Source organism: Eleginops maclovinus, chromosome 5 (genome assembly GCF_036324505.1).
Source record: "Eleginops maclovinus isolate JMC-PN-2008 ecotype Puerto Natales chromosome 5, JC_Emac_rtc_rv5, whole genome shotgun sequence".
In the NCBI taxonomy this organism is placed as follows: Eukaryota; Metazoa; Chordata; class Actinopteri; order Perciformes; family Eleginopidae; genus Eleginops; species Eleginops maclovinus.
In genome coordinates, this window is record NC_086353.1 from 24,310,170 (window position 1) to 24,320,689 (window position 10,520).

Sequence of the window (10,520 nt, forward strand, 5' to 3'; positions counted from 1 at the left end):
GGTAATATTTTAATAGGACTTGACTAGGAATGGTAACAGGGTTTTAAAAGTTATGAAAAATAAATACAATACACAACATCGGTAAAAAAAAAGGGAGTTAACAGATAAAAAAGAAAGCAGTAGCAGCCAGTAATAACAGTAATAAGTGTATATTTCACATAATAAGTGCACAGATTTTTTAAATTCTTTATATGAGAAGTGTTGGAGGTATTTGAGGCATCTCATTGTTTGAGTTATCTTTTAATTCACACCATAAAAAGGTTATTGCTAACTTGCAAATAACAACACTAACAGCAAGTCATTGGTCACATGTATGAATCCTGTATGCTTTAAATTAAAGTGGTAACGTGGTGGAAATAGTTAGCTATTTAATTTTGAAAAGCAAAAGAATCCTTGTAATCTGTAATCAGATTTACTGATTGAGGAGTACATTAGCGCCCACAGGGGGGAGGCAGAGAGAAATAAATGCGTATTGGAGGGAGTGGTTGGGAAAAGAAAACATGATTCCTACAGCGAGAGGAAGACTAGGAGAGATGAGAGGGGACACTTTGATTTCTGACTTTCATGCTGTTTGTTTGCTGTTGACCAGTTTTTTGATTTTGTTCCCTGTGTGTACTAGCCAGCAGAAAACAAGGATAATCAATGCTGCCCCCCATACACCCCTTCCCAACCCTTTTATTTATCTGGTGGTGATTATTGACTGGATCTGAAGGATTTTTTCTAAGACTTCCACTGAATCAATTTCCTCTCTTGGAAGACGTTTTTGGCTCCATCAGGGTCCAGAACCCTAAACCCTCCCTCCTGTTGCTGGGAAACCACTCCAGTGATTTGTGTGTTGTCAGAGTGCATTATAGACACTGACATGGAGGAAGAGAGAGAGAGAGAGAGAGAGAGAGAGAGAGAGAGAGAGAGAGAGAGAGAGGAGAGGGAAACCTTGGCTTCAAATAGGGGAAAGAAAGAGAGGGAGAGGGAGAGGAAGAGAGAGGTGGGGGGGTTGAATAATAAAAATGGACATCTTCTCTGGCTCCCATTCGCTTTCTTGTACTGTCTCTCTCAAACACACACACACACACACACACACACACACACACACACACACACACACACACACACACACACACACACACACACACAGCACTGTAGGGCTTGATTAACATGCTTTGATTCCCCTGTCTCTCGCTCCCGCCTGCTCGCTCTTCACTGGCATTTTAACTGTTGAGTTTCAGCTTTTGGGATGAAAGGAATGAAGAATGTGTTTGGTAGAAAACTGTTGGGGAGAACATTTGATATTTAATTGATAGAGGTTGGATGTCATAGCAGATTCAGCTGAAGACTTGCTATTTGCAATTACCCTAGATCACAGTGAGTGTCAGTGTATGACAATGTGCGTATCTGTCTCTGTCTATGTCCATATGTGTTTGTGTGATTGTGTGGGTGTGTCTGTGTGTGTGAGATTTACTGCCTTAAGCTGTGTCTTTCTGCAATGGAAGTGTGAAAGATTTCATACTACGGTCAGAAACGCCTCTCTCTGCCAAATTCCTCTCCCCTTGATGTGAGAGTAAAACTGTCACTTTAATTAAAAACAATAGGCTGCTGCTCTGCAGTGCTTTGCTTCTTACAAGAGGACACAATTTGAGAGATAAATACTGTGAAAATGTACAAATGCACAGTCTTTTAAAATCCATTGTCTTACAGCTTGTTTCCAAGAGGTGTTGTACACACTGTTCATACCAATGAGGGTAGACTGAATATTCAAAACACCTCTGAAAATAATACAGCAACACAAACTCCATTGTAACGTTCATAAAACTGCAAGAAGTGCACGTGTTGCAACAATACGACAAAGCTGCAAATTAAACACGTTTTTGAAATACACTCAATTTCATTTACATTTGCAAAATGATCAGAGTTGGATTGAGCATTCAACAAAAATGCACATTTAAAAAATCATAATTAGTAAGTTATGATTAGTTTTGATCACTGGTTAGTAATAAACACTTCTTGTATTCCTCCACTGGCAGCCATGGTCAACCTCACAGGTGTTATTAACTATTGAGTATATTAAGAGCGCTTCTCAAACTGTGTGTACGTGTGCAGACTGGGCTTCAAAGACTTGCCCTTAGTCTTTTACGTCAACGATAGCCTGTTTACCCATCCAGCAGACACAGAGCGACATTATGTTTCTGTCCATTCAACAAATATTAGTCCAGTATTCACTTTATTTAAGCTTTGTTTTGGTCTCCACACAATGTCTGTGCTCTTCCTTTACCAGCTTGTTGCTTCCATTGTCTATTTGGCATTGTAAGCGAGGCATCTAACATACTTTAATATCTAAGCTCTAAAGGTTTGAATTAGAAGCAAGCTCATGCTTATGGTTATTTCATAAAAGTTCTAATTTAGTGGCTTCCAACACAAATTTGCCACATTGTTCTTAAATCTTGTTGTTGCGGCTGATATTCAAAATTGGAACATAAATCCCCCTCTCTCTCTCCTTGCAGTGCTGACCCTCTGATGACCCAGGATGGTGTGAAACACATCACATAGGAGTGGCAGTACACCCATGTGAGTCTCTCCAGGCAATTTTCTGTCTCGAACACACACTCAAACACAGACTCTCAGAGCTCACCTTAGGGCCGCCCTGCCTCTTTGTGTACACGCATGGATTAAAGCTCTCATGGGAACTCTGCTAAGTCAACAGTTTCATAGTGCGTAACTGCAGCTTCACTACTTATCCAGCCTCTATCATCAGAAACCTTAACCTCCCTGAAGACACACGTAGCCTCACAGCACAGCCAAATGTGCTGCATTAGCTCTCATTTTGTAACACGTTTACCTTGTGTTTGAGCAGCAAATGTCAAACACAATATTACAGTGACATGTCCCCACCTGTAGTGAGAGGTAGACGGCAGAGATGACAGAGCCGCTGTGAAAGGTTTGTGTGGGATCTGCAGTTAATAATTCTTTGGCGTCTTCACATTGGACTTGCCATGACAGGCCTGTCAACTTTTCTCAGTAACAGAGTTTGTAGAATTTGTATTGAAGTATGTATGTGAAGAAACACAAATATCATAAACCCAATTGAAGTAAAAGAACCTGCCAGAACCTGATCTCTGTCTGAATAAATAAAATGGTGTTCCAAGATATTTACATTTCTGATATAATCTGAGAATCAGTCTCAGGTAAAATGCCCAGTACGTTGCGCATAAGGAATTTATGGTTTTCCCGTGCATAATAGTGAACAGATTTACAGAAAATAAAAATAAAGGGAAGAATTGAATAGTGACGAACATTAATGGAATATAGAAAGAAGTACTTAAACATAATGAGTACAATTGTTTTATTTAAAATGAAAGGGATCTACAGTTTTGTGCAGGAATATGAAAAGTCAACAGAATAAATATAAAAGGTGTACACACTGAAAGGGCTGTCTGTTTTCAGTCAGCGAGTGTGTGATATCGCTTCAGTGGAAAGTTAGATCAGCGGATGATTTGTGGTATTTAATTACATTGTGTGCATTTAAACGTAGAACCAATAATAATGCGGCTAGCACACCTAGTTGACTTTCATGTATGTTGACACACACACACACACACACACATATACACATACTTTCTCTCCCCCCCCCCCCGCTCCATCACCCACTGTTCTTGCCTCCTCTATTCTCTGGCTGACAGTGAGGGTGGAGGCCGGCTGGAAGGCTGTGAGGGAGCCATTGTGCCCAGAGGTCAGGGAGAGTCAGAGATACACAAAGCCAGGGTCAGAGTCACTGCGGTGATGGCCCCGCCAATTGGCAGCACCGTCCCACTCAGTCAGAGAAAACACAGTTGGGGAGAAAATATTCAGAGAGCAAACCAACACAGAAGCTGTGCAAAATAACAGACAAAGAAACAGTTCAGTGAAAGTCTCTTCTGAGACAGCACTTGCGGAGAAAATAATCAAGAAGGGTTTATAAAAAGTGTATCCAGCAGTAGATGGTATTTCTGAATAGAGAAAGTAAATATATAATGGTGACGCTTTCTCAGAAAGACTGTCACAGGTAAATACTTCTAGAGTTCCAAATAACATGTAGCACAGGTACAAATCTAAAAGGTGTGCTTGGCTAGGAAATAGATTTCCAGGCTGCTTTTGATGTGTAAATGTGACATTTCTTTATTATGAGTCTCATGAAGATGTTAAGATTTTTCAGGACAACAGGTTTATGGTCTCTTATGACATTTATTCAGATAGATTTGTTTTGTTTTGCCACCAGCAACACACAGCACAAACCACAGGAAGACGAGTTGTGTTAAAGAAACCTATGATTAAATGTATGGGTGGGTATTTAAATATGAGTACAGGTGTATTTTGTTTGTGTGAAGGCTGTAGCTGTTACTGAGATAAGTTGATTGTATAAAGCACTGTAATGCAGAAGGAGGTTGTTTCATTTCTTCGTAAAAAAAACCCTATATAAATACCAGACTCCGATCAGGCGCTAATGTGCCGGTCCGGAACTCACTCTCCAGTCTATAAAGGTAACCTGGGCTGGAATAAGCACCATCTATTAGCTGACCTGCTGTCACCCAGCCAGAAGACAATCAATACCCACTGATAATGATGTCACTTACTCACAGGAAAGCACAGATAATGACGAGACTGCAGGTCTCCTGTTATTACCTCATTTCATGGTTTGTCTCAATGCACGGATCGGCCGTTACACCAGCCGTTCACGCAGAGACCTGTGTGTAGCATGTGCTGGCGTCTAAATGACGACTGCTGTAAAATTAATTGATCTAAAAACAGCAAGTCGAGGCTGAATAGGATCTATAGAGAAACTGAGGCGGTATACATTTACAGTAGACTGGATTTCTGATATTGAGTAAAAAGGTCGATCATTGTGTGGTATATCAGCCTTGTCAGTTTTGTAATACACATTTTTTGCATGTCTTTTTGGTCCTTTCCTTACGTTCCAATATTGGATTCAGACTTCGGATATACTGTGTAATAGGGCTGCATGACTTGAGAGGAAAAAACACATTTTTGTGCTAGCATGGTGTGAATTGTACCATACCTGCTTTGGTTAAATCTGTAGAATAGCGTTTGTACGCTTGGACCTCTTTGCAGCATCACAATATTTAACTTCACATATTATGAGTTGAGGTTAATTTTTTGTTTTTAATGAACTAAACTAAACCCTTTCCCATCACATGTCAAAGATGAAAATTCATTTGGTTTAGATCCTCGACTTAATACCAAAGCCAATATTTCTTAAACCAAAAGACCCCCCAATGTATCAGTCCATATCATGGTTGTTTTAATATACAACAGGGTGTCCGCGGGGTCTTAAAAAGTCTAAAAAAGTCTAAAATTACACATTTTCAATTTAAGGCCTAAAAAAGTCTAAAATATAGAGATATTTCGCAGTGTAAGTCTAAAATTGCGTTTGAGTAATTTAAGACGTACGTTTCAATGCAAAATATCGACAAAGGATTTTTTTTTTGGTTTGTTTTGTTTTTATGTCCTTTTCCACGCCGTTCTGTTTTTTTCTTTTTCTGTTATGGTGGCAGTTATGGTCCGTGTAGTTCTACATGACATGTGCTGTTAGTGGAACGTACAATAATAAAACTACAGATGTGAAACGGAAATGTACTGTCGTCACAGGATGCAGCAGCAAGTATTTTGATTCTCTGTGTGCGAGCAAGGCGGGAATAGTTACGAAGTAGGATAACGTCCGAATGGCAGGAGAAAGTTAAAAAAAAAGGATGGGTAAATGTAAATTCAACGACAATTGGCTCTCAATAGGGCAATTTGCAGACTGGCTGAAACGCGTTCCCGCTGATGACAGTGAGGCATACTGCACGTTTTGCAAAAGAACTCTTAAACTCGGGACCCTGGGCATCAAGGCACTGGAGTCTCACACAAAATCCAGCAAACACCAGGAGTCGGCAAATGCAGCACGCAATTCCCATGGAATTGCCCAGTTCTGTTCAGTAGCAAGCAGCACGTCGTCAATAAATAATATGGGTAATATTCGTGATCTATTGGGCTCCACTGATACAATGAAGGCAGAAGTTCTGTGGGCGCTTAACACAGTGGCTAAACACCAGTCATGCAGATCCAATGACGGCATCGGAGAGCTTTTCCAAGCGATGTTCCCCGACTCCACAGTTGCCAAAACATTCCAATGCGGGAGAGACAAGACGTCGTACATACTCCGATTTGGAGTGGCAGAGTTCGTCAAAAAAGAGCTTATCTCAAAGGTGACCGGGCCCTTCGTCATTATGTTTGACGAAAGTCTTAACCACGCAACAAAGAGGAAGCAACTGGACCTTCACGTAAGGTACTGGGATGACGGCCAGGTACAGTCCCGGTACCTGGGCTCACAATTTATGGGCCATGCCACAGCAAACGACTTGCTGAAGGAGATCAAAGTAAGTGCTTTTTTTGTATTATTTTTATCCACTGATTGGTCGTAAAAATGTCACTCTTGATTAAAATTAATAGAAGTACTTTTGGCCAATCGCTGCGTTTCTTACATCTGGAGTAACATCTTGTTACGGGGTAGCCACCTGTCACACCGGGTTTATCGTAACGCAACATTTCCCCCAGCACCGGTTGTTGCATAACAACAACATGGCCCCAGATGTCGGTTGCTGCGTAACGCAGCATAGTTGATTTGTCATTGTTGGGGATGTATGTTATTCGTCGGTCTCTGCATTACGGCAGGGATCATACAACTTCCGTGTTGCGGTAGTTTTATGATCCCAAACGTAATGCAAAGACCGACGAACGATTTCATCTCCTGTTATGAAAAGGGGCTCCATTTAAAATCGGAAGGTGTGTGGCTGCGCGTCTGATCCGCATATACAGTTGTCTCTGTCACCATGTCCAAAACGTTTCTTAGTGAAAATATTTTGATCATTGGGAGATTTGGTTTATTCATTTTCTGAAGTAGTGCTCTGCAATTGCTGTGTGAGAGAATGAATGAGGACATCTGTGTATTAAATTGCCTTCTCTTAATCATAATTTGTACATGCCTCCTTTTCATTGCCCAACCTTTACATTCTGCTCCCATTACTTATTTGTATGCTAGCTGCACATAACTATTGCCTGTGTGTGTGATTTTGTTGTTTAAATATATGCTAATTTAATTGACTGGTTGATTTGTTTCCTTCCCTTAGGAATGTGCGGGCCACCTGGACCTCAGCAAGCTGATTTCGATCTCAATGGATGGTCCAAATGTAAATTTTAAGTTCTTTGAGCTGTTCCAGGCGGAATATGCTGACCTGTACGCTGGTTCTCAGCTCATATCTGTTGGTAGCTGCGGGTTACACACCGTACACAATGACTTTAAAACAGGCTTCTCATCGTGGCAGGTGGACAAGATCCTCAGGGCCTTGCACACATTGTTGCATAATGTTCCCGCAAGACGAGAGGACTACGAGAAGACCACCAGGTCTACCCGCTTCCCGTTGGCATGGTGTGGGCACCGATGGCTGGAAAACCTGCCTGTCGTGATACGAGCGTTGGATATCTGGTCATCTATGCTGGTGTACACCAATGCTGTGAGGAGAAAGGAGCTTCCAAATCCTGGCACTGGAAGCTTTGCTGTAATCGAAGAAGCCCAGAAAGATCCCCTGACTCTACCTAAGCTGCAGTTTTTCAGGAGCATCGCCCAGCTGTTTGATCAGTTTTAGAGGAAGTACCAGACTGAGGAGCCGGTGATGCCTTACCTAGGCAAAGATCTGGCAGAGTTGATCAAGGTAATGCCTTTTCTAATGAGCAGAACATTATTTAGGAAACTGTCATGAAATGGATGTATGGATTTTATGATTGCATTATATTGATTTTGAGAGTTTTGGTGTGGTTATGATGCCAGCCCACCCACCCACCCCATTACACCGCCAGCTCAAAAGTAAAGCATTATGTAGGCCTGTAATTAAACAAATACAGTTGTGAACAAAGACACATTCACAGCAAATCTACAACAGTCAAAATGGTACACAGTATTTTGCAAAGTAATTATGTAATTGAAATGTTTCTTTTGTTATCGTCCAACAGAGTCTGATGCGTCGTTTCGTGAAACGAGAGGTTCTGCAGGACATCACCACAGCCCAGCTTACCAAACTGGACATAGGTGACAAGAATATCTTGATGCCGGTGCACTGTGTTGATATTGGCTTGGGTGCTGAGGAGGCCCTCAAGGTACTAATAGCTTAATGTCAAAGATTATCAGGGGGAAGCCCATGTGTACAGCATTTTTGCTTACATTCCTTTCGCATTTCTCTGTACAGAACAGCAAAAGTTCAGACCTCAGGATTCTTGAATTTAAAAGGGACTGCATGCAAGGACTCTCAAGCATGGTGAAGAAAGTACAGGAGAAGAGTCCTCTTAAGTACAGTACCATTAGGCAGATGGATTGTCTAGACCCCACAGTGATGAGCAGTGATCCAGACGGCTGCAAGGCAAAGATGAAGGGACTTGTGCAGACATTTCTGCTCAACAGGCAGCTGGCAGGAGGAGTTTGTGCTGGTACTAGGAGTTCTAAAAAGGGCTGAGGAAAATTATGCGTGCCACTTTCAGATAATCTTGTATATTATATTTAGCATCTGCATTTAGCAACTGATCAGTATTTATTGTATGTCAAAATATGATCACAATATATTTGAGTGTAGATCTCTTAAGTTAGGTTACTCCAGCAAATCATTTCCATGCACCCGTTTTGTGTGGTTTAAAGACTGTACCCCCACAGAGCTGTAAGGAAAGCCACAATGGTGATGACTAAATGGAAGCCATAAGTAAATTTATTTTTACATCTTTTTGTCTCAGGGGACACCATTCTCCAACAGTTCGATGCTGCGTTGTCTGTGGAGTGCAGGCATGAAGATTTCATCTCCTTCAAGCCAATGCAAAAGAGGCTAGATGTCTTCCTTCATGGCTTCATCGGCAAGGCATACCCAGATCTTTGGGCGTTTTGCAAGACCCTTTTACTGCTTTCTCATGGTCAGGCGTCTGTAGAGAGAGGCTTCTCAGTGAACAAAGAGATCGAGACGGAGAATATGCAAGAAGAAACATTGGTCGCACACAGGCTTGTTTACGACTACGTTGCAATACATGGGGGCGTTACCAAGGTTCCACTTACACCTGACCTAATGAAATCTGTCATGGCTGCCAGGTCACGGTACCGTGTGCATTTGGACGAACAGAGGAAGAAGAAGGAGACAGAGACACAAGGGAAGAAAAGGGCACACGCGGAGGAGCAGTTACAAGACCTGAAAGTCAAGAGGGACAGTCTACATAAAGTTACTGAGAGCCTGGGCAAAGAGGCAGATGAGTTGGCAGAGCAAGCAGAGGGCAAGGCTGGGAGCAAAATGGCACATCTGATTTCAAAATCAAATGCTCTGAGGAGGGCTGCCAAAGACAAGCTCTCCCAGCTGAAGGTTCTGGGGGATGAAATTGCCACCAAAAGTGCAGAGCTTAAAAGCATGTAAATAATGTAAATAATATGTTTGTTTCATTGACAATAAATGTAAATTGACGGCAATCTGGCTTTGTTATTTTTTTTTTTAATACTTCGTGAAGGTCTTAAATTTAACCCATGATGGTCTAAAAAAGGTCTAAAAAAGTCTAAAATTGCACTTGTTAAAACCTGCAGACACCCTGATACAAGCATTAATGATAACCTTGATATTTAAAAAGTCCTTAGTATACATTTTTCCCCTGTTACTCTTTTAGTTTAATGGTTATCGCTGCATAATTGTTCTTTTGTACGCTGTTGCACAGCCATGATTACAGACCCTAATTCTGACTCCCTATTTTGTATTTAGGCAGTATTTCATTTGCCAAAAAAGAGACGAAGCGCACAATTAACAAAGGTCAAACAACTGTTTTCATCTTTAAATGTTTGTTGTATATTTTAATGATAAAGTTACTGTGAATTCTTTTGGCCACAATAATATGTATGTAGTGAAAATGTATTATAGGGACACCCCCCCCCCCCCTCCACATTTAGTAATGTTTAACCTCTAATTATCCATTTGCAGCTATCAGAGAAGGATCCAGTAGTTTTGACTTTGAGTGCTTGTTTGTAGGGCCGTCCAGAGCTGGTCATAAAGAGGTGTAGCAGTGGGTGGTGTGTATGGTATATCTGTGTGCGCATGTGTTGTAAATTCATGCTGAGGTGAGGTCTGAGCCTCCGGTTGATCCACGCTCGATCTGACAAGAAGCACAGGGAGTCAGAATCCGCCTCCAGCCAACTGCCCCCCACACACACTTTTTTACACACACACAGACACTCACCCCTGTTCTTTGGTTTACTGCCTCCACAGGCTCCCCCTGCATCCTTCATCCATCCCCTCCTCCCCTCTCCTCCCTCCAGGGTGCGGGTAAAGACAGCCAGGCTGAAGTGGATGTCGGGGGGAATTAGATGCTAGCAGACAATTTGATTTCTTCGTCTTCAAGGCTTCCTTTTCCTCCACAGACACAGACAGGCAGCATCGAGGCTGCAGCGCTCACACATAGCAGACAAGCGCGTCTGAGAAGAG

At 41.8% G+C, this 10,520-nt stretch overlaps 1 protein-coding gene across 4 annotated transcripts; it reads left to right on the forward strand.

The window, feature by feature from the left end:
* Positions 1-5,355: 5,355 nt before the first annotated feature.
* On the forward strand, positions 5,356-9,512 carry LOC134865298 (uncharacterized). Of its 4 annotated transcripts, none has more exons than XR_010165927.1 (5): positions 5,356-6,407; positions 7,158-7,217; positions 7,353-7,739; positions 8,038-8,181; positions 8,806-9,512. XR_010165927.1 is itself a non-coding variant. In XM_063884801.1 (4 exons), the coding sequence occupies exons 2-4, from the start codon at positions 7,701-7,703 to the stop codon at positions 9,465-9,467; spliced, it is 777 nt and encodes a 258-aa protein (XP_063740871.1). In that variant the 5' UTR covers positions 5,430-7,217; positions 7,353-7,700; the 3' UTR covers positions 9,468-9,504. The 4 variants fall into 4 exon arrangements, 1 of the variants encoding a protein (XP_063740871.1); XR_010165929.1 differs by having other exon boundaries at positions 8,038-8,113; XR_010165928.1 differs by lacking the exon at positions 8,806-9,512 and adding an exon at positions 8,271-8,380.
* Positions 9,513-10,520: the final 1,008 nt, after the last annotated feature.

Coding starts and splice junctions, on each gene's coding strand:
- LOC134865298 (XM_063884801.1), top strand. CDS start 7,701: ATGCCTTACCTAGGCAAAGATCTGGCAGAGTTGATCAAG. Junction 7,740..8,037: donor ATCTGGCAGAGTTGATCAAG/GTAATGCCTTTT, acceptor ATCGTCCAACAG/AGTCTGATGCGTCGTTTCGT. Junction 8,114..8,805: donor GCTTACCAAACTGGACATAG/GTGACAAGAATA, acceptor TTTTTGTCTCAG/GGGACACCATTCTCCAACAG.